A 24,097-nucleotide genomic window follows, 5' to 3' on the forward strand; every position below is an offset into this window, starting at 1 on the left:
ACGCTTTAATTCCAATGCTCCTAAATCAACCAGGGTTAATTGCAAACAAAAGTTCAAAGGCCTTTTTCCATGCTTTATTTTCCTCAGTTGTTATTAGAATTCACAGCTCTCCCACTGTTGGTGTCTGTGACGGTTGTCACAAGGGTTCTTGGGTGAAGGAAGAGACAAGATCTTTGACTCCATTATCAGAAGGCTTGATTTATTATTTTATATACATATGCTATAACTATACTAAAAAGAAAAGAAGGAGAGCTTTTCAGAAGCTGCTGCTAAGAACAGAAAAGTAAAGAATGAAAACAAAGGAGCTCTCTCCAACTCTGTCAACAAGTCAAAGGCATAGAGCACATTCGTGAAAAATCCAAAAAGCTTTGCCCATCGAAAAAACGCATAGCATTCTTTCTCCAACAGGAGAATTCCATCCTCTTCACCCCATCTGCGCCAGAGGGCAATAAGTCTCTCCTCTGAGGGAGAGAAACGGACCTTGGCCTCAGTGGGAAAACTCGTCCACCTTTGCAGCCACCATGTGCACAGGGCTGCATTTTCAGGAAGAGAAAAGCCAACAGTTCCTTGCGACAGCGTCCAGCACGCTCTGGCCAGCTGCTGCTCGAGGCTGCTGGGCATCTTCCTGGAGGCTTCAAAAGGTCCTTTTTGTGGTCAGCCTTGCTGTGAACTCTGTCCAAATAAGGATCTTCACTTCTTCAGCTCCTGGCTAGAATCCACTTCTGTGGTCACCTGTGAGATGACCATCAGTGCCACATATTCGGGGTTTTCCCAAATGCAGCAGTGCTCCTCTGGTGGTCTCACCAAGTGATAAATTTCTTCCTCTTCAGTCGGGGTCACCAATTGTGACAGTTGTCACAAGGGTTTTTGGGTGAAGGAAGAGACGAGATCTTTGACTCCATTATCAGAAGGCTTAATTTATTATTTCATGATATATACATATGCTATAACTATACTAAAAAGAAAAAGCAGGAGAGCTTTTCAGAAGCTGCTGCTAAGAATAGAAAAGTAAAGAATGAAAACAAAGGCGCTCTCTCTGACTCTGTCTGAGAGAATTCAGTCCTGGATTGGCCACTAACTAAAAACATCCAAGATGGGCCAATCCAGATGGACCTGTTGCATTCCACAGCAGCAGATAACCTATTGTTTACATCTTGTTGCTGAACTTCTCAGCTTCAGCAGGAAAAATCCTGAGAGGATTTTTCATAAAAGAAATGTCTGTGACAGGTGTCCACACGTTTCGCACTCACACACGTTGCCTGTTTGTACCTGACACGAAACACAGCTTTGTACTTCACAATATCAAGTAGCAAACTGAGCCATAATACATAAAGAATTCTGTGACAAGTCTAAACTTCCTCAGGTTGCCCAGAGCAGCTGTAACTGCCCCATAGTCCCTCAAAGTAGACGTCTAAGCCCAGGTTGGACAGGGCTTGGAGCAACCTGGGTTAGTGGAAGGTGTCCCTGCCATGGCAGGGGTGACACTAAATGGGATTTAAGGTCCCTTCTGACCCAACCCATTCCATCGCTCAAAACAAAGCAGCTCATATAAAACACTGAGATGTTCCCGAAAAAATATATTTCATTTTACAACATATAAATATAAAACAATTGCTGGAACAAATGTCCTGAAGTATTTTCTTTAAGGCACCTAAGGGGAAAGAAAAACAAAAAAGAGAAGACAGTAAGACAACATGCATTAGGATCTGGAATTGACCAAACAGCTGTGACAGGACTTCAGTCCAATAACTGAAAGAATTTTATGGAAGCAAAAGGGAAGACAGCCTGGTTCCCTCTAAGTCCTTCTTCACGCTACTTTATTAACAACATCAGCTGTCAGGAAGTTAAGAACCCAAGCAGAAAAACTAAGCTATGATTCTTTCCAATACTGTGTTCTGAGTATAAAGTTCCAAAAAACAACTCATCGCTTAACTGACCACCAAACTCAAAAATAAAGGGTTTTTTCCCCAGTTAATTATTGCATACAAGGCTAGATTACATTTTGTTTCATGAAGAAGGCAAGAACACAGCAATTCCAGGTGTTACAGTCACCCTGCTTACAGTTCTTTTGCATTTGTAAGTCACACACGGATTCCCTGAAGTTCTCCCACGTGCATAAGGAGCTTACTGAGTTTTGCTAAAAAAACTTACTTGAATAGATAGTTACTCTGTCTCCATTTCTTCTTCGGTGCTCTGATGAAGAGGGGTAATCATGGCTTCTCTTATCTGAAATGCTTCTATGATCTCCTGGTTAAAGGTGACAGCAGTGTGTCAGTCAGCAGAGATGAATTATTTCAATTTAATTACCACCAAGCAAATAATAAAGTTTCTGATACTAAAGCACTATTTCAAATTGCTACCTTTCTCCTGCACATTCTGAGTGAGGGGCAAAGGAGAAGTATGTGTTCTCAAAACTACTTTTTGTCTAAGATTTATTACAAACAGTGAGGAAATTACATGGGTAACTTTACCTCCGGACATAAATATTGTACATTAGGGAAGAAACAGATTCCATATTTACCCAGGCCTTGTATAAAACAGTGAAGCCACTGCACAGCTTCAAAGCACTTAAACTGACCAGGCTTCAGGAATCAAAGATGGAATCACAACCCAAATTCTCAGTTTTCCTGCAGCTACAAACATCCCTTAGATCTGTGATTGTTCTGGCATCCATAAGGTCAAGTGCAGTGTTTCTGTACACAGAACACCTGCCCTCCCCAGCACAGCTCTCAGAGGCTTCAATAAAAAAGAACTGTTCCAAAGTATGAAGTGCTCTCCATGGTACCTTCCATTCTTTTGGGTCCAGACTTATGACCAGGTGCTTCCGTGCTTCAGCTCTGCTGTCCTCCTCCCCTCCCTCGCTGAGTTTTACGGGCTCTGATCAAAACACAGCATTTTCAGGATTTGTACTTGTAAAGTCAGTTTCCACACAAAAGCTTCACAAAAATCAGATCAATCCTACACATTCCACCCAGTTAGTTTCTATCAGCAGCCTGTACCATGTACTGCTTGAGATACTTCCTTAGTCTCATGTCTTAAAAACTTAGGAACTAACTTTTTTCAGAAGGACCTAAATATTTCATTCCTTACAATATCCCACCAAAGTCTTAACCCCACTGATATCCTGTGGGAATGAAAGCCAATCTTGTACGAAAAAAGGAGAATGAATTCTTCATTCAACCTTGAATGAAGAATTTCCCTTCCAACTGTTCTGAAGTTGCAGCAGTTCCCAACTCTGAGACAAGAGCTCTTACACCCAAAGATATCTTTTTTCAGCCAAGTGTAATAATGTTCATTTACTTATTAGCAAAAATATAACTTGAAAGGTAATAAACTTTGATTTCTATTAATAGAATTAATTTGTATGATCTTTTTCATATATTAATATTTGAAAAGATTCAATCTTTTCAGCTCTCATAAATCTCTTCATGCCTTCAATTACATTCACTGCATATCCCCAGTTAAAAATATACCTGAAACTTTGTGAACATGTAACATGTAATGTTGTTACAATTAGAGTATTTTAAAGCTGTATTTTACCTATTATTGGCAATTCACCTTCATCCAGCTCTACTTTTGCAAGACCGTCCTAAACAACAGTGGGATTTAAAGTTTCATAACTTAAGTGTTTTCCAGTTAGGATAATGCACTGAAATTTCATATTTTTACTTATTATATAATCATGAACAGCTACATATACTGATAAAGAATCTTCACTGGCATACCACATGAGAAAAAACTTGTTTAATACAGCACTTATGCATAAAGAAGGCAGCCCATATAGCAACAGTGTGTAACTGCTGGATTATAAAAGTTATGCTTTATTAAAATTGTTGTTATTCTCTAAATATACTTGAGCTAACCCTTTATAATAACATTTCTACTCAACACAAAACCTGAATTAGTCAAAATATCCTTGGCAGTTTTCGTCTTTTCCATAATTAGTTTTATTTATTAGACAAACTACACATAATTTTGAAGTGTAAGTCCATGGATTCAAAAAGAATATAAAATCTTGCACTAATATAGTTTTCTACAGCCTCAGAAACTCTTCCATACTCTGTGAGAATTTTTCTACATGTGCAGAAAATGTGAGCCAGAATGTTTTTTGATAAACATATTGACTGCAAAAATATCACTGCTGTTTTGTTGGTAAATTGACTGCAGTGCAAAAAAAGAAAAGTCAGTCAACTCTGTTTCCTTTTTAATTTGATTACCAAAATATCACAGACTGCTTGCAGAAAATAAATTCGTATTCCTCCTATTTAAATTCTAATTCTTCAATATCAAATCCAGGAAAAAACCCAGGTCAGTACTTCTAGGAAATTCTAGTATCTAAAGGGATATTTTAAAAAGATGTCATGCCTTACCCTGGTAAGGAAGGACACATGAAACATATTTTCCACAGTCCGTGCAAACGAGTTCGGATCAATCACAAAATCAAAGAAGGAAATGGGTGTATTAGCTGGGGATGCAAAAATACCTTTGTTCAAACAAACAAACAAACAAACAGGTGGTATACACAGAGCTGACAGACGTAAATACAAACTTAAGAGAACCAGTGCACCTTTCAAAAGCTAAAGTGATGTTTTTCAATTTAGTTGTAATCCAGAATTCCCAGCTGCCTGCAGTAACAGATGTTCTACAGATTATATTGTATAGTATATTATCTTCCATCATTTCCCCCATACAAATCCATATATTTGACTAAACAACTGCCATCTGAAAGTGGCAGAATTTAATCAGGGGAGAGGATTTACATTTACTTTGCAGTCAGCAACAGCTGATTAGTGTTCATTAAAAATACATAGGTGGTGTGTGTGCTTCACCAAAGATATCTACTTGCAGACTTCATCTCATTTTGTCTCTGTAGTATTCATTTTCCCTAGTTAATGCTTAATTTAATCATACTTACGATCATTTTCAAAATGAGTTTGCAGTATTCCCAAGATCCTCTCTACTTCTTTTTCTGTAGCTTCTTGATGAGACTGCTCCATTTCTTTTAACTGGGAAAAAGAAACAGAGATTCACCTCAAATAACTGTTGTAGAATTACCAGAATATGCAAAGGGCTTCTTTTGAATGTGTAACATAAAAGTTGAATTTTTCTCCCTACATGCACACATAACAAACACACTTATACAAACATGAGACAACTTTGAAGAGCTTTAGGTTTAATTCCCATCTTACAGTGTCAATCTGAAAGGCCATGGTTTGCATGTTTTGAGCCTGTGTACAGATGTACACTTACTTTTCAATAGCTCTGAGGAGCTGGGTTACACAGTGCTACAGTCTGTGAGTTTAATGAAGATGAGCATTTAGAAGCAATCCACAAACCCTCCAGCTCCTCTTCTTCCCAGTACAAACTGTAACAAATCCTTTCTATCACTATTTGGATTGAGTAGGCTGCCTTTTAAAAGGCAGCAACCAACCATTTGCCTCTGTATCTTGGCATTATCACAGCCAAGGCTTCCCTCTAACAACATGGATTATATTTGCAGTTTCAGATGTAAGCCTCTTTCAGTATTCCCAGACTTTTGCTTTTCTGCTAGCAAATGACACGGAGAGTAAGAAAACAGAAAACACAAAAAAGTGGTTATGTGAGCTAATTAGCTTGCTGCTGTTAACCACATTTTAGTGCAAATGCCACACCCTGTTAGACACTTTTTAAAGAAAAATGGACACCACACTAATGTAAAGAAGTTTCTTTTTTGTTTCCTTCAAAGCAACAGGCAACAGAACAAGTAAGCTCGTAACTTGAAAATCAGTTTGTAAACCCTACTTCTGAACATGAAATTGGTCTGTAAATCTTACTTCCTTCCACTCAGTGAAATACTGCAGTCCACAAAAAACAAATCAGGAAGCCTAATAATGGAGTGTGAATCCTTTAGTAGGAGCTCAGAAGGAAAGGGGCTGGTGTGTGTGTCTCCAACTCCAGCTGGATAGCTGTGGAGCCAACGAAGGATTGTTGGCAATAACAACCAAGGAGTGCTGGTAATCACACACTCTGAGAAACAACAGGATATAGCTGGAGAAGGAGCCATATGAAGGTAGGCAGCACTTTTCTGGGACGAACGTTCTTGTTCTGGCTCCTGGAGATAAGCACAGCACAGCACAAGCACTGAGGATCTTGGATGCTCCGCTCCCCTTAAGGGTGGGATGTCACAAATACTACAGTTTATAATTACAAAACCCAAAACAAACAAACAAAGATTTTACAGTAATTTTTAATAACTATGTCAAACAAATGGTTAATAAAGATAACACTTAACAAACCTGAGCAGGCATTGCCCGTTCTGCTTTCCCTCTGCTAGCTTTCTTCTGCCTCTCAATCCGTTGCTTTCGTACAGGAGACTCAGACTTGAAAGATCCCATCCTAACCAAAACACAAAGAATACACACATGCAAACCTGGTTTACATTGTATGCTTAGGAATCTTTATACTGAGCAGTGGATCTCCTCATGAAAGTGCAAAGTGATGACTGATACCTAAACCTTCATCACATTTAGAGATTTCTGCAAAGAACCAGCCCCAAAAGTTGTTCCAGTATGTTGACAGCCTCATACCTTGTCAACACTCTACTGTGGCTTCAGTTTTAACTCAATTCAAGCCAGGGCATCAAAGACAAGAATCGGCCAAGGCCAAAACCTTGAGCGGCAGTACACACTATTTCCTTGAAGAAACTTACATGTAGTGAAAAGTAGGTGCTCTCCTGAAGTACTTGAGTGCTTCTTCCCCCATTTTCTGCCAGGCATGACTGGGTAAAAAATCAGCTGGAACGTCCTCAGAGTCATTAGTTTCTTCCACTTCTGTGCGATTTATACCCATGAAGGTCAGCTGCAAAAGAAAAAAAGCTGCAATAAGAAATTACTTAGAGGTAAAGCAGTAGATACATTCATGGTGGTACAATGTATTGTGGTATTGGCTGATAAATTAGCATTTAATACCACTGCCTAGGAACTTTGACTTTCCTGAGGATACCATGAAAACAGATAAACACTCAAATTCACCCTTGTGTTCAGCAACCTATGAAAGCCATAAGTAAACAAAACTGCTTAGATTCCAACACATTTTCAGTGATGTATGAAGTAGCAGAACATTACTCATATTGCATTTCAGAGCTCAGATGTCTCACAGTTTTTGAACACCACACACTCGCAGGAAGCCCAGCCTCTCAAATATCACAGACCTTATCTGGCCTATCCCTGCATCCACTACTGCACACTAACCCAGGAAAAAATTTTAATTGAACTTTGTATTTTTCATAGACTTAAGCAAACACTCATGATTCCTTGTTGATCTGCTGTAACATAAGGAAGCATTTTCAAGGAGCAAAGAAGCCAACAGCCTGATTAAAAGCCGTTCTGATCCAACTCTTCCCCCAGTACAAAGAGACAAACAGCCTGAAAGCATTCAAGTCTCCCAAAGTCCTATTTCATGTCAGTGACACAGGGCCTCAAGAACTCTATCCAAAAACATAGAAACCAGTGGCCATGATAAAGAAACTACTTAGCTACTAAGAAACTACCGAAGAATGACTGAAAAAAGAGCAGAAGACTTTTACAAGCACAAACTGACAGAACCATGATAAAGCAGCAGCAGTGCAATAATGGGGGAGGTGTTTGCATTTAAAGTCAGATTTTCCCCTATTGCAAGTGCTTAATAGGTAGTTTAAGACAATTAACAACAGTCACCAGAGAGTTTATCAAAGAAATTGATAGGAAGAGCATTAAATTCCACCAGAACTGCCAAGTACTGCCTGACAATCTGAGGCTTTATGGTTCTGTAACAAACAGGATCAAACCTCCAGCAGAAATGTTGGCCAATTCAGAGCCTGGAACTTACCAAGTCTTCTGCAAATGCTGTTGAATCAAATGCTGACATCTCTGAGTGTAACTCATTGGCCTTCTCCTTTCCTATATTGGATGCTATGACAAGGAACTGGGCATCCAGTGCAGCCTCTCGTGCCCGGCAAACTGTTACAGAAAGGATTTTATGGTGATTAATATGAAATTGTCACAAATAGAATTATCAGATTCAGCATAGGGACTATCCTGGCTTTAGTGCTTTGGAAATCCTTTTATTGCAATGACCTCTAACACACATAATCCTCATAACAATATTTATATTGAAAAAAGGGAAAGAATGACAAACCATGGAGAAGTAACAGGTGATCTTGAACAACAAATCCATTTTTTATCAACATGTTTTCCACCATTCCAAGTGAAATGAACCCCTCTAAACTGCTATCTTTTATGTGTATTACTGATATACACTGTTCCAGCGAATCAAAATAAAGCAAGGAGTTATTTCTAAGAGCAAATAAACTGTAATAACATTTATTTTCTCACATCAACTTACTCAACCAATCTTCAACTTAACATATCTATTTTAAGTATATAAAAATTCTGATTAAGTACTCAGACCTCACTCTTGCCCTCTTTTGTTTGTAAGGCATCATTGCCACACGCTTGGCCAAACACATCAATGAAAGACCACAGAATTTGTTTTACCTCCATCAAAAAGTCTGTTGGCTTCTTCCAAAGCTTCTGTCAGCCTGTTGCTTTTTGAATTTAGCATGGATTCTCGATTTTCTGTGGGAAAAGACACAAAGGAAATCCTGAATTACTTAAACATAGACGCACTGAGAAACACTGCGCTTGTTTCATGTTGACTGGAGGACAGGTGCCCACCAAAGCCTCATCACTCCTCAACTGGGCCAAGGAGAGAAAAGAGAACAAAAAGCTCATGGGTCTAGATAAGGGAGAGATCACTCAACAGTTACCTCCCTGGCAAAACAGGCTTGACTTGGGGAAATTAGTGGATTTCCAAGAAAGAAACTAACCAGTCCCCAAAACTGTATGCTTGGTCAGTTCTATAAACAGGCTGATCACCTATAAACTGCATTGTATCCTCTTGTAAAACAACTGAACAAATTTATCAGGTATTTACTCAACAACTAGTCCCATGTGTTGCTGAACTTGGCAGTGCTACTGACACAACCATGGCCACATTTTTGTAAGGAAGACAGCACAACTCACTCAAATGCACATAGGAGAAGGACTCACACAGCTGTCTGGAGAAATGCTAAAAACTATATAGCATTTTTTGGAAGTCCCAAGAATAACTTTCTGGTCTAGGCATATAATGATACCTGCAGTTTCAAACTAAAGCTCAGACATCACAAAAGTGAAATTAAAGGATTTCGCCACATCTCTGAAGTTCTCCTGCACCAGCGCAGGCACCGTACGTGTGTTAGTGCAGCTGAATCCCTCATAACCTATCCCAGGGGATGCAGGAGAGGGACTTTGCACAGGACAGGGGGGAATGGCCTCACACTGGAGAGCCTTTAGATACAGGAAGTGTATCCACAGGGTGCCCAGAGAAGCTGTGGCTGCCCTTGGATCTCTGGCAGCGTCCAAGGCCAGGCTGGACAGGGCTTGGAGTAGCCTGGGACAGTGGAAGGGGTCCCTGCAACGGCTGGAACGAGAATACACGCATGGTCCCTTCCAGCCAATCCATGATTTGCGATTCCCTGCTTCCTTGGGAGTCAAATTTCGATCTAAGTCCAAACCCAGAACATCGTTAGGCCGAGGAACCGGAGTTGCTAGGAACGCTCCCGTGCCCAGGCGTTTCCCCACACGCCCAGGAGCGGCCGCCAGCCCTGACCGCCCAGCCGCAAGCCCGGGGCTGCCCCGCCGCCTCCTTACGCTGCACGGTGGAGATGAGCTCCCGATACTGGCTGCGGATCATCCTGTTGTGCTCCCTGTCGTCGCCCTCGCCGATGTCGACCTGCCGGAGCCTCTCGCCCACCGCCTCCGCCTCCGCCGTGTCCTCCAGCGCGTGCGGCCGGCCCGAGCGGCGGCGGCGCAAGTCCGGCGAGGAGTCGCCGCTGCTGCCGGTGTGCGACATGGCGGCCGCAGAGCTGTCACCGGGAACCGCGGGATGCCGCCGGGATGACGCCGGCCCGCGTGTCTGCCGGGCCTCCCGGGATGCACGCACCGAGTCGAGCTTGCGCAATTCGCCTCAGAGGATCTTGGGGGAGGCGTCTGCGGGAGCCGCCGGTGGTCGCTGAGCCGCTGCGCTCTGATCGCGATCTTCCATCTTAGCGCTGTTTGCCGCCCCAGTTCTGCGCGGTCTGCTCCCCAGCAGACGGGCTTGGGCCTTTCTGACTCGCCGCAGGGGCGGTTACCGATCCCTCAGCGTTCCTTCGCCATTTACTGCCTTCCCCGGAGTTCCGGTCGCTGCCCGGGGCCGGGCGCTGTGAGCGGCGGCGGGCGGTGCATGAAGCCGGGCGCGGGCGGGGCCGCCGAGGCCGCTTCGCTGTGGGCGCAGCTCCGCCGCCGTCTCGGGAGGGCGCTGCGGGCCCGGAGAGCCGCGGGCCGTGAGGAGGGAGGCAGGGACAGCCAACCTCTGAGGGGAGCGGGGGAAAGCGAGAGGGAAAGGAGCCCACTTCTGAGGGGAGCGGGGGGAAGCGAGAGGGAAAGGAGCGCTGCGCTTGTCGCGGCGCGTCTCATACAGGGATGGGTCCGTGGAAACGCCTGCGCTCGTCACTGAGCAGGGATCTGTGCTCTGGCAAATGAAATAAATTACAGGGTCGTAGAATGGTTTGGGTTGGAAGGGACTTTAAGGACCATCTAGGTAAAATCGTGGAATTATCAGGGTTGGAAGTGACCTTCAAGATCATCCAGTCCAGCTGCCCATCCAGCACTGTCACTGTAACCCCTAAAGCACGTCACCCAGCTCCTCCTGAACACCTGCAGGGATGGTGACTCCACCACCTCCATGGGAACCCATTCCCAATGCCTAAGCACCTAAACAGTGAAAACAAATTTTCTGATATCTGATCTGAATGTCCCCTGTCTCAGTTTAAAGCCATTTCCTCTGGTTGTCTCACTGCAGGCCCAGCAGAGACCGGTCCCACCTCGCCACACCTTCCTGCAGGTCAGCGATGAGGACAGCGATGAAGGCCCCCTGAGCATCCCTTTCTTGAGCCTAAAAACCCCCAGCTCTCTCAGCCATTCCTCAGAAGAGCTCTCTGGAAACTCTCCAGCACTTCCATGTCCTTTCTATAGTGAAGGGCTCAACACTGAATGTTCCACGTGAGATACAATGCTGAGAACAGTGGGATCATCAATTTCCTGGTCCTGCTGGTCCCTGCAAAATGGAAATCCTAACACTTAGCCCTTCATTGTTGATTAATACTGTTTATTGTTCTAATTATTGTGGTGGGGGGTTTAAGGTATTTTTGGGAGTATTTTCTTAAACATCTTCATAGATCAGCTTGACTCAGTATATAGACATGGATCTATTTCAGTTTGCCCAAACCAGTACTTCAGCTGGACTACAGACTGCAACTATGCACAAGCTACCTTTCAAAATATATGTTTAAAATATGTAATACTTCAGTTTAACATCAATAAATTATATTTGAGCTCTTGAAGTATTTTCTACTCTTTGTGTGACTTGTAGAGTGCTGTCAAATTTGCATTGCAAATTCAATATGAGTAATTTGCTTTCAGATGCTGACACAGAAAGGCTCAAGAGAGGATCCAAACCAGACTGGGGCCCATTGTACACTGCAGTACACAAACACGTGGTAAAAAATATTCTGGATGCAACTACAGGCTTAGCAAATGTGAATTACAATTTTTTACTGTCATCTCACTATGCTTAATAAGAACTCAGCATTCCACAATATTGCAATACATTGCCCTGCATTTTTGTTTTGAGTTCTGCTTGTCCAGATGATCAGATCTGTGCTTTCCTAGCTATTACTGTGTATCTGTGTCAATTGTTACTGTCAACAGTGAAAATAGTAAGTGAAAAAAGTGTCCTACATGCAGCTGATTGCAAGTTTTTCCAGTTGTCTTTACACACCAAGACTATTTTTTGTCCGATGTTCATTCAGTTCTCATTCATGCATATACATAAAACTTCGATCTCATTGAAGTGAGAAGAGACATATAAAGGAATCCTAAAATAAACATTTCAGATCTAACAGGAGAGTTTCATTGTGTGCAGTTTTCATCATTTTGCTTCTCTCAGGGAGCAGAAATGAATGTAGAGTTTCTGGCATTTAGCAGCAGATCTCCAACTGAATTTTATGTACAAATTGCACAGTTTGTATATACCATGATCATACAGATACTGTATTTCAGCAAGCAAAGGTCAGTTTCCATTGCCATCAAATAGAGAACAATAATGTGTTTTTTTGTGGTGCTGAGCAGTGAATTACAAGAGGGGTTCACAGTGCACCTCAGTTTGGGAACTGCCCAGCACAGTGGTGTTCTTATCTAGAGCCCCTAAAATGTGGATCTACCACTGTTTCATTTACTATCAAATCTATTCACTTGTCCAGTTCTGGAAATTGCCCTCCTGATCTGAGTATCCCAGATTTGCTAGCAGATTTTCCCAGCCATTAATGGAAAAAGATTTGTTTTTAAATGAGACCTTTTAGTCACTGCCCAGAAGTGTTGCTTATGATTTTAAAGCATAAACCTTTTTGCATTTCCCTTGAATACACCCAAATAAATGTTCCTGGTCAGGATGAAGAGATAACGCAAGAAATTATTTGTCTAAAAGCATGGCAGCACAGGATTGAAAACATCAGAAATAAAACATCTGAAATATTTGGCATTCATCTGCCAGCTCTACAAACAAACACAGATGAGGGAAAACTCTTTTAATGAGTGTAGCTAGTTTTAAAAAAAATTTTTAGTAATGCAGAAGTGTGAATTAGTATACTTGGTTCTTGCAGCAGCTTTTCTTTCTGTATTTACAGATAATCCTGTGGGAGGTGAAAATCTGGCGCCAGATATTCCCTCAGTAGTGTGGATTAGGTTACAGCCCATCACATCACCATATACATTGTGCCAGTCTAAGAAGGTATTTTCAGACTTATGAAAGAACAATTATTAATAGAACTGTGAAAAAAAAAGGGTCCCAGTATGGTGAGATGTCAAGGAAAAAATCCTGTTAGGATCAAACCCTCATTGGCGCCAGGAACCCTTTCTTTTTATGGACTTGGAAGGTTTCATTAAGTGAAAGACTGACACCAGTACTACAACCTGTGGAAGTCATCCTGCTGGAGACCAAAATGCTGAAAACCTTCCATTTTTTCCTTACAATCAAACAGCAATGTGAAAAATAAAATAAAATAAAATAAAATAAAATAAAATAAAATAAAATAAAATAAAATAAAATAAAATAAAATAATAAAATCTTTGCAAGAAGGAGTAGGAAATATATACATATATCAGTGGTGCCTCAGAGTGGAGAATAGCCAGATTGCTGCAGCCTTGGTGGTCCATCCAGAACATCTTGAATGGAGGAATAAACAAATTAAAAGCAAATGCTGAACAATGTCAGATTTTTGCTAAAGCAGAAAGCCAATAAGTGTTACAAAGATTTGTGCACATATTTTGCATAACTGCACGGCAATTTTTTGGACATAAAAATTTTAATGTGCTAATCTGTATTCACAGAAAATTCATAAATTCACTATTTCTTATAGCAATCTGTAGAAATTATCACCTCTTAGACCTTACCAATACCATGCAAACAACTGACTTAAGCCTCAGCACTTCTGGGATAGGTTTAATCCTATCCCAGCATATCATATCTTGTGCTGATGTGGATATATTTATATTTATGACTTTAAAGGCCTGTAACTCACAACCTATTAGGAAAGCAATGGGTTTTTTTCCTTTCTGGAGCAGTGTATTCCAAGGGAGGATTTATAAAAGTACCATGTAAGTGAAAACATGCTCTGCTTAAAGGACATTTCTGTGATTGGTGTGGGTTTCCCATTGCAGTGCCATTGCTTTGGGGGTTTATGGTTGAGGCAGCTCTGTGCTGAGGTGGCATGGGCTGGTTCCCTGAAAGGCTCACACATCTCACACTCCAACTCCAACCACCCCGTGCAAAGCAGTGCTGAAAGCTCCATCTCATCCCACGAGGGAAGAGACAAAGCTGTGTTCCCTCTCTCCTGCCTTGTGGGCAAGGGAAAACTGAACACAGGCCGAGGATGAAGAATGCAACGGGGGCAGAAGACTTCTTTTTCCTTCTCTCCATCCTGCCAGGTAATCTGCTAGCATTCCTAGGCTTTCTGTGTTTATCCTGAGCTCCAGCAAGGCATTCCTTAGGAAATAAGCAGAGCAGTGCTGCCTTGCAGTGGTTTCCTTCGGACAGCTGTCACTTTCAGCGGTGCTGTTGTTATTTACATTTGTCACGTGCTAAATTGATGCATTTTCCCAACCTTTGCTTGTGAGGTCGGGTGAAAGGGACAGCCTGATACTTGGAAGTTACAGTGCTGGAGTAAAAAGCCAGAGGGTAGAATCCCAGTTACATTGGTTTAACATGGGACTTATCTCCCTGCATTAAAAACAATCCATATCCCAACAACAACAACACCACAGTGCCAACGTGCTGCACCCAGTGCACAGGACCTGTCCCTTGTCATTCCCATCCAGCAACTGAGAATTCCTGTGCAGAACTGATGTGTCATAGCCCCACAGCTCCCTGGGTCAGATTCCTTACACTTCACAGCTCTCCAGCATAGCGTTCTCAAACATCAGCCAATTCACATTAATAGAACACTTTCATGTGATCCAGGGAGAAAGGGGATCCACACACCAGCCAGGAGGGAAGGAGTGCAGAAGGTTATAAAAATCAGGGACAGAGTGGTGCATTTTCATTTTTAGTCTAGAGGAAAATTGGGTAAGTAATTTTTTATTAGTTCTTTAAATTTAAAAAATGTCTAGACTCAAAACAGTTTACTAATTATGTTTTAGACATTACAAAAAGGCAAAGGGAGTGTCTGACAAGTAAAAGAATTTTTTTCTCTGTACCAGAAAAAAAGAGTGTCTCCTTTGAGGTTCTATAGTTTCATGATCTCTTGTATAACTTGTTTTACAATCCTATACCCTATATAGTGTGTCTACAGGATGATGTCTTGTTTAGTCAGTATCTCTCTAAGACCAAGAGACTGATCATTAAATGTGCATGTCCTAAAATAGCTGTTTTAAAAACAAGTTACAACATTACAGACTGTCATAACTATTTGCAAATGCTGGAGTTGTTAAATGTGGCTCTCTTCCACTTGTTCTTCTTTTTTGCAGAAACAGTTCTGAGGGTTTGTGTCAGAAAGGATTGCTTGTTGTTTTGAAGTTGCCATGTAACAACAAGAATGTGTGTTTCTCATGCAGAATTTCAGGGATAAAATGATCTGGCTGCTCACTAGACTGATTATGCAGATGTTTGATGATGTTCCTAAGTGGGAACTGTCTACGATGTTTTGTCTTTCATGCATAGCAAAGTTTGTTTCAGGCTGTAAAACACAACACTGAGCAGCTGTAGGTACAATATTGCCTCTGGTGACCCAAAACTTATAGATCTTCAGGTAGTTGAAGTCAGTTTCAGTCTTACCCACTAAGGAGAACCAATTAAATCAAAATAAGATGAGCAAAAATTTTAATTGTTACTGTTTTTAATGCTGATGACATGATACTGAAATCCATTGTCAATGTGTAAGTCTGTGGCCAATTCAGTTATTTCAGGATTTTATTACTGAGCAGGGTTTATATTATTATAATGTTTTGGAAACAGTTTTCCAAGCTTAAAAAAATGGGTTTCTCTTCAGGCAAAACTAACGATCTTATTGACAGGATGACAACGGCAGGCATGCTTCTATCTGTATTATAAAGGAGGTATTTTCCACAAAATCTGATCTTACCTTAAAAACACAGTGCTTATAGCTTGAATTTCGTCCTCATTATTCAACTATTCAAGATCAAGCTGCTAACTACTTAGGAGCAGACTTTTCCCCTTTACACAGCCCAAAAGATGAATTAGAAACCTGCAATATACATATAGGAGTTAAAAAAAATCCGTCCCTTCATGTCAAAATGTTTTCCTTATAGATTCAAATTTTAATTCAGTGCTAATACTTAGAACCTATAAATCTTATTTTGTAAGGATTTTGGACAGGAAAAAATGCTGATAGTTGACCAGAAAAGGCAGATGGGCCTATGGGTGGATGACCTTAGGCTTAGTTTTAAGTAACCTGACATCTCCATCTGCATCTGCATCACATCCAGTCATTTTCCCATCTCTAAGGCAGAGTCCTGTGACAATGACAGGCTTGGGTGTCCCGGCCTAAGGAGGTCAGAGGGCACTTTTCCCGTGCATGAGTTTCCTAGTGAGTGTTTTCATCCAGCATTGTAACAATCTGTGGGAAGCAACCTAGTCTGGGGAAAAGCCAATCTGAGCTGACCTGAGTTACATTATAGTTGGGGTTTTATCAGTAAAGTCCATAACAAGTCTGAAAAGAGTAACATTTTACCCTATTTCTATGATCTAGCCTTAATGCTAAATGAATGGTTTAAGTGCAGTTAATTGATTCCACATTTAATTGCAGAAACTGATGGTTTGAAGAGCTGCACTGCTGACAGCCAGGATAAGAGTTGAGCCACCAGAGATTATAATTTTTATTTTTCTTGACATAATCCTTTTCTAAGTACCAAAATCACATGGTGAAACACAGTTTTGATTGAAGTTTTGTATGTTTTCATTAGAAGTTCTTTAATACAGGATCCTATGAAAATACAGCAGTTGGTCAAGATCCATATACAGAATATACAAGCCTCAGCAAGCTTGACAAAATACTGAACTATATCTTCTTGCCAAATTAAATTTGTCATTAAATGCTAGTTAGGACTTGACAGACTCATTTACTTTCCTGCTTTCCCAGCAAGCATAAGATCCAGCCAGCCCTCTTTATTCTTGGTCAAACCCAAGCTTCAGCCAGCTCTGAGTCCCTGCAAATGGATTCAGATATTTATATTCAGATATTTATATTTATTTGCTTCATGTGTAAACAGTAGTGTGCTGCAGGGAGCTTTGTAGGACTTTAATGGGTCTGTGCATAAATAAAAGGTAAGAATTATTTATTTTATTACCTAGATGAAATCTGCTTTTCTAAGTAATCAGAAAATATTTGCTGGTTCATGGCGATCTGACTGGGTGAAACCCGTTTTTTTCCTGCTACCAAAACATACTGTGATTAATATAGTGCTAATATTTTTGTTTTGATATGAACAGCTGTCATATTTTCTACAGGAATATTTTAGAAGGGAACATGAGCAGTAGAATTGTGAGTAAGAAAGCAGGATGATGAGATAATCTCCCTAGAAACAATGAAATAAACCAGAAAACTTTATCAGTGAACCAACACTTTAGATGTTTCTGCAGAATACATCTGAGGAATTGACAAACTGAGACAAAGGAATTATTTGGTAAATATTATTTCTGGACATTTTGTCCCATTCCCAAAATGTGTTTCCTCCAACAGACTTGTAAAAAAATATCTCTTTTGGGGAGATGCTAAAATAGGGAAGGATTTGTTCCTCAGCTCTTTTTTCTGTGATTCTGTGAAGTGTCAGCCAAGCAGCACCATTTCTGTGCACTGAGGGTTCTCTGTCAGAGTTTCACAAACTCTCCAAAAAAGGCAGAGAGAATCCTTCTAGATCTGAAGCACCAGCAATTTTTGATGTTGACAAACTGACATCATGAGCAACTCCTTGTTGAAGGCAGAAACACAACTTCTGCAGTAAGGGGAAGGGGGAAAAGTATAAAGAAGCTGTTCATGAGTATCAAAATCCCAGTTTTCACAGCACAGCTTCATAAATCTGCAGGTTTTGGCCTCATCTGCCCAGATTTTAATGTGTGTTTTTATTCTCCAGCACTTCAGGAGGATGTGTGTGCCTCATTATGCAAAGCTGTCAGTTCTAACAGCAGTGGGATCAGTTGCCTGTTTTTCTGTGTCTGTGTTTTATATCTACAGCATATTGACACTATTGAAAATACAGTCATTATTAAAATCTCTTGTGCTCAGTTGCATGCCTACTTTTTACTTTTTGCTGTTACTCACAGTTTCCATGCAACTTGCAACTGTAAACTGAAAATTACACTTAACCACTTTCTTGATGAGAAAGACCTGATTTTAGCCACACTTTTGGAGCATTGCACAGTTTTATTGAACCCATATGAAAATGTCTGCATGATGCAAGGGACAGGAGGCTTAAATTCATGGCCTACATAAAGTGGGGCTTTTTTTCAGTTTCTTTGATAGACTCTTAAATCACACAATGCTCACACCAAGGGGTGAAATGTGTCAGGAGCACTGATCATGGAAATATTCTTGAATTCTAATAAACAAGGCTTACCATTTCTTAATTGTCTTTTAATGCAATATTTAGTTCCTGCATGAAAAATCACCAGCCCAAAACAAAGATTTCAGTCATGGCCCTATTAAACCATTTCTACTGGTAAGAAGATTTTTCAAGAGTTTCAGAAATTATACTTGAGCCTTTTGCACTAATGTATTGTACAGTCTCATATTATCATTTTGTGGCAAGTTCTGTTCTTACATATGAAGAGTTTTGAAGAGTCAGTCTATGGGCTATCACACTTTTCAGAGAAGAGTATTACTCCTTTCTAGATACACAGGAGTTCACCAAGTAATCTTTAAGAGTTTTCTCAAACAGGATGGAAAGACTCACATTTGGGTACAAGAAGAAACCTAAATCTTTATTCACATGCACTTTAAACTGGACAAACAATTGTAGTTCTTATTTTGTGCTCATTGCACTGGCTTGAAATATGTTAAATATTCATGTTTTGGTACTGGTGACTGGTACTTGGTTTCCTGCATGCTGTCATGGTTTCCCATTTAAAGTAGAATTTTTATATATTCAGGGTTACAATATCCCTGTTTAAAAGTGCCAGTGTAGTGCATAATTATGTATAGCAACTATTTTGTGAGCCTGGTCTCCAGGGAACCCTCCCCAAACCAAACCTGAGATTGAATTAAGGTACTGTAAAGCCTGCAACTGGCATATTCCTTAATGATGATGAAATGCCAATGAAAAAATACACCTGTAAATTAAGAGTGAACTTCTGAAACTGGATATTGTGAAAAATGAGTGGAAAATGAGAACATGAATATAAATAGTGGAGACCCAGCTGGGGAAGGCAATAAGTTATAAGAGTTTAAATCTGTCATTAGGTGAAGCTGATTAGGTTTAGGCCTGTCAGGAGGATGAAGAGTTGTGCCATCTGTAACAACAGTGAGCAGCTTAGGTAACTTTATCTGCACCAGCCAGCAGGGATCACCAGGATCACTTCCCACCAGCACAGCATTAGATCATCTTCTAAAAAAGCCACTGCCACAAAGGCAAACATCAAACCTGGTCTGGAGGGGGATAGTGCAGTTCAGGCACCATTTGTTGTCACCAGGGCATCATAAATACATGGAAGACTGGCTGTAACTGACTCCTCTCAATCTTGTTTTGCAATTCTGCTTAGTTGAATCAAAGGAATCGGGGGAAAATAGGTTTATAATTTATATTCAGCATAAACATTAATTCATTACATTAGTTTTAACATGTTAACAGGAATGAAACTATGGTAATGTCTGGAAGGAAGCATTCTTATTAGTATGCAATTATTAGCCTTTGGGAAAAAAGCACATACATTTATTTTAGCCTTACTGTTGGGTTGTTGGTTTGTTTGGTTTTTTTAAAATTTTATTTATAGATGATGTTACTCTGCACAAAACTGTTCTTGTGACCTTACAAATAAACCTGAGGAAACATTTTGGTCCTGATTAGCCTTGAAATGTGATGGAGTCTTTTTGTGCAGGGTTAGATCATACTTAGAAAAGTCCATAATCCAGGGAATATTCCATGTAAAATAGAATATCTTCTTTTAGAACAGTCATGCCAAATCAAACCAGTAATTATCTTCATTCTGTATCATTATTCTGAGGGCTGAACACCAGCTGTACTTTCCTGCTTAGCCCAGGATTACACAACATATTAACAGCCTGATCACTCAACTCCCCTGTGCCTCAATTTCTGCTTTTTTAAAATGTCAGCAGCACTCTCCTGCTTTGTGAACTGGTGAGGAACTTGCATAAGTAATCCAACTAAATACTTAGAGTACACCTAAGTGTTGTGTTTACTAAATCTTGCCATTTTCAAGGTGCAGAAGACTGAAGGAACTCAACACATTTAGTTTCAAAGTAAATATTTTTTCATCCAAACTCGGGAATCTTTGTATACAACTTATGAGCTCTATCTTGACTGCAATTTCAGAGGTCAGTGACTCAGTTCCCAGAGTTAGGCCTGCAAAAACCTAATACACTTGCTTGGACTAGAATATGAAATCTAACCCCTGTCTGGCCATTAACAAGTTGTCTTGGTGTGCAGCTCTCCTGAGAGGTTTATTTTCACAGCCTGCTCTCAGTACTGACAAAACACAGCATTTCTGGAGTAAGAGTATTGACAACTGCAAAATATTCAATAGCTGAGTTTTTATTTAATTTATTCTCACTCTGTGATCTAACAGCTATCATGAAATTATTAAAAACAGCCTCAGGCTACATGGCCTCTAACTGAGGATGAAGGATATAATCTGCATAAGATATCTGCATTTATATATATGGAATATTCAGTATATGCAGGTGTATATATGTGTGACTGTGTGGCTATGTACCTGTGTTGTGTCAGCAGAAAGAAAACCAATAAACATCCTGAGGAGAGTCTCTGAGTGCTGGAGGCTTTCCAGGAGCCCAAGAGTTCTCCTCTCCTGGGATATTTGTGTGGGCACGGAGGGTGTGTGAGCACAAAGCCCAGAAAGCAGCTGCAACCTGCCAAGCCTGACATGGCAACACACACCTCAGGCCAGGAAAGTGGGAGATTAAATACTGCTGCCATCCACAGCTAGGGAGAGACAGTTGCTGGCAGCTGGTTCAGACCCCAGAGCTAAAGCAGAACAAGCAGGAAGGAGCCCCTTCCCCCTGATCTGCCTCTTCCCTGCCTGCCCATCAGCTCTCAGAAAACCAGTGCCTGTGGCAACTCTGCTCTGCCTTCTATTCCACTGAGTCTCTTGGAGAAAAGGAAGAGAAAAAAGGGAATGCATGAACAGAAGAAACAGGTAAACTCAGAAGGGAAAGCAAGAAAACTAATTTGAAGGAGGAAGGACCTGAAAAGAGGCAAGAAGGGGCTTGGAACACAAATCCTGTGAGGAACCCCTGAGGGAGCTGGGGGTGCTCAGCCTGGAGAGAAGGAGACTCAGGGCTGCCCTCATCACTCTCTACAGCTCCTGAAAGGTGCCTGTGCTCAGCTGGGGCTGGGCTCTGTCTCCAGCAGCACTGACACAACCAGAGCACACAGCCTCAAGGGAAATACAGGTTGGATAGCAGGGAAAAGTTTTTCACAGAAAGGGTGATAAAGTTCTGGAATGGCTGCACGGGGAGGTGGTGGAGTCCCCATCCCTGGGTGTGTTTAACAAAGCCTGGATGTGGCACTGGGTGCCAGGGTTCAGTTGAGGGGTTGGGGCTGGGCTGGACTCGATGATCTTGAAGGTCTCTTCCAACCCAGTGATTCTGTGAAAGAAATAATTCATCCTGTGATCCATTTTTCCCAGGCCCTACTTGTGCCTCTAGACATGTTAAACCAACTGATCCCCACCTTGTTTCTTCCTCTGCCTCACATAATGCGGATTTTTCTCTCTCTGGGTCGTGTCCCACCATTCCCAGTGCTGAGACTGGACACCAGAGCAGGCAGACCAGCTTGAAGAGCAGAGAGCAGGTTCTAAAAATCCTCCCCTCACATCAGACCTCCCACCACTACTTCCAGAATTTTGCCCCAAGTCACAGGACATGTTCTTCCTGCCTCAGCTGGGAGATTTAGGAACAGAAATTCCTCACTTTGATTGAATGACTGTTTGCATTTAGAGTGTGAAACACATGTAAACTTTGTCAGGTTGGCTATGGACCTGATTCATACAGTCATCTATGTCTCACAATACAAGTGTTGGGGAGATACTGTTTATAAATCATAATTAGCTGTTTATAAAAGGCCAGCAGTAATAATAAGGAAATATTTTTCAGTCCTGCACAATGACAGGCACAGATTGACCAGGTGAGCTATGTAGGTCAGCCTCCCCTATAGCTCCCAAGCCCCATCAGCTGGTGCTGGTGTTCAGAACTTCAATAGGAATCTGTGTCCAGCTCTCCATATCTGGAATGTGCATGTGGGCATGGAGAGAGACTGCACAGAGCTGTGTTTTGTCTGAATCCACAGCCTCCCCACTGACTGAAGTGCAAGTGCTCCATATGGAATCTGCTGAAAAACTGCTGGTATAAATGTGGTTTGGAAAGAGAAATGTTCCAACACTTGGATATTCTTATTTGGATCATATATATTTTATGAAAAACTTTTGGCATCACTTTAAGGACTAAGCCCTATGCAGTTCTTTTGACATCTGCAACCAGAGCAGTAGAAGGGAATGTACGTGATCTGAAAACATTTAATGCTCAATGCACAAGGGAAAGATTATTGAGATCCACAGATCAGTAGGCACTGAGCACCACTTTAGGCACCCTGAGGTGGCCATGACATCTTCATGGGACTAGCAGATAAAATACAAAATTATCTGAGACCCATGTCTTCCAGACAGGCAGTTAGGGGATAAGTAGAATACAACAGAATCACACTTAAGATTCCCATAATCAGTTTTATTTATTATTGTTTGAAACTATATAGTATTAGGAAAGTTCTGTTGAGAGCTGAAATGATAGACTTTCTTTTTTCAGCTGGGTAAATATTACTAGATGGAAAGTAAACCAAAATTATTTAGCACCCCCATGTTTCCTTAGGAAAGGCATCTCCTGATGGAGGTTCCAATAACATTAACTCAAATTCCAGCAGTCTGGTAACTGCAGCATGCTGAGGGAGACAGTGCTGACATTCTAGTTCTGCCACTTGGTCAGCTTTTTAACCTTGGGCAAATCCATAATTCTCCAACGAAATATGTGTCTTCTTCTGCACTTTTGTGCCATAAAACATAACTTAAACCTCTGAAGGATGCAGGAGTGCCCTGAAGTGCCACGTGGGGCTGATTAGAAGCAATGGAAGTATGTCACCAATTAGATTTTTCCAGGCCAGGTTGAATCAGGTTTCAATCATCCTGATTGAAAATAAGCCAGAAGTGGGAAGAATAATTATTAACTTTCATAACCTGTTTTTTGAAACATGCTTTCATGTCTTAGTGGCAGGTACTCAGCATCCCTGCTTCTTTTCTTTCACACTTTTACATGAAGTGGGGCACATCAGCCAAGGCTGGGCTGCATCCTCTGCTGTCCTCTGAATTCAGTCCTACATGGGCTCAGTGATGTGATATCCATAGGCAGTTTCTGGTTTTCTTGGGGGAAGGGCACAAAAACACAATTTCACAACTCTCCCAAAAATCCAGCTCAGCTTTCCAAGCATTGCCAAGCGACATCACGGCTTTACAGCAGCTCCAGCTGCTGATGTTACCAAGCAACCTCCTCCCCATCAAGTTGTGCACTTGAAAATCATTATTTGTTTATTAATTCTCATGGTGGGCCATGGTTTCTCCCCCAGATCTTGGTATTTGCTCTTCTAGAATTTGTGAGAAAGCAAAAGACAAAGGACTGTCATAGGTCAGTCGTTCTTGAAGATCTCTGTGATATTGTTGGAATATGCAGAAATTGGGAATGGTTTTGCACTATTACATCAAGATTGGAGAAGAGCAAAATTCTGAACACCTCCCCTTTCTTCTCTTGCCTATGGGAACAGCTGGTGTGTAATAGTATGCTCAGTGCTTCAGCAGAACTTTGCAATGTTTTGTATGTAGCATCAATCATGTGAAAGTAAGGAACATAAAACATTTTGTCTTAAATTGGCAGCATTTGTACCATGAAGTAAAATGACCTCAAACTAAATTGTCTTCTACAAATACCTAAGGTAGCATATCTTCAATACACAAGAAACTAACATATCTGTGTAGTATGGTTGGTAAGTGTACCCAATACTGTATACTCTGGGTTTAAATTTGATCACTCATGACAAATTATTTGGATATTACTGAAATAATAACTTATTAACCCACTACATAGCTTACCTTTAAGTCTGAGCTGTATTTTCCCCTAGTTTAAGTCTTCCAGTCCTCCTGGGTTAAATCCTGTTTTGATCAAGAAAAGACAATCTCTCCCTGGATGAGCATG

At 41.0% G+C, this 24,097-nt stretch overlaps 1 protein-coding gene across 1 annotated transcript; it reads right to left on the bottom strand.

Annotated features, from left to right (window-relative positions):
• Positions 1–179: 179 nt before the first annotated feature.
• On the bottom strand, positions 180–10,347 carry NSMCE4A (NSE4 homolog A, SMC5-SMC6 complex component). The gene is made up of 11 exons (XM_030951683.1): positions 9,711–10,347; positions 8,514–8,594; positions 7,846–7,976; positions 6,689–6,837; positions 6,276–6,375; positions 4,916–5,006; positions 4,371–4,465; positions 3,541–3,589; positions 2,786–2,877; positions 2,152–2,247; positions 180–1,651 (listed from the first exon to the last, which is right to left on the bottom strand). The coding sequence occupies exons 1-10, from the start codon at positions 9,910–9,912 to the stop codon at positions 2,164–2,166; spliced, it is 1,074 nt and encodes a 357-aa protein (XP_030807543.1). The 5' UTR covers positions 9,913–10,347; the 3' UTR covers positions 180–1,651; positions 2,152–2,163.
• Between the last annotated feature and the right edge of the window lie 13,750 nt (positions 10,348–24,097).

Source organism: Camarhynchus parvulus, chromosome 6 (genome assembly GCF_901933205.1).
Source record: "Camarhynchus parvulus chromosome 6, STF_HiC, whole genome shotgun sequence".
NCBI classification, from domain to species: Eukaryota; Metazoa; Chordata; class Aves; order Passeriformes; family Thraupidae; genus Camarhynchus; species Camarhynchus parvulus.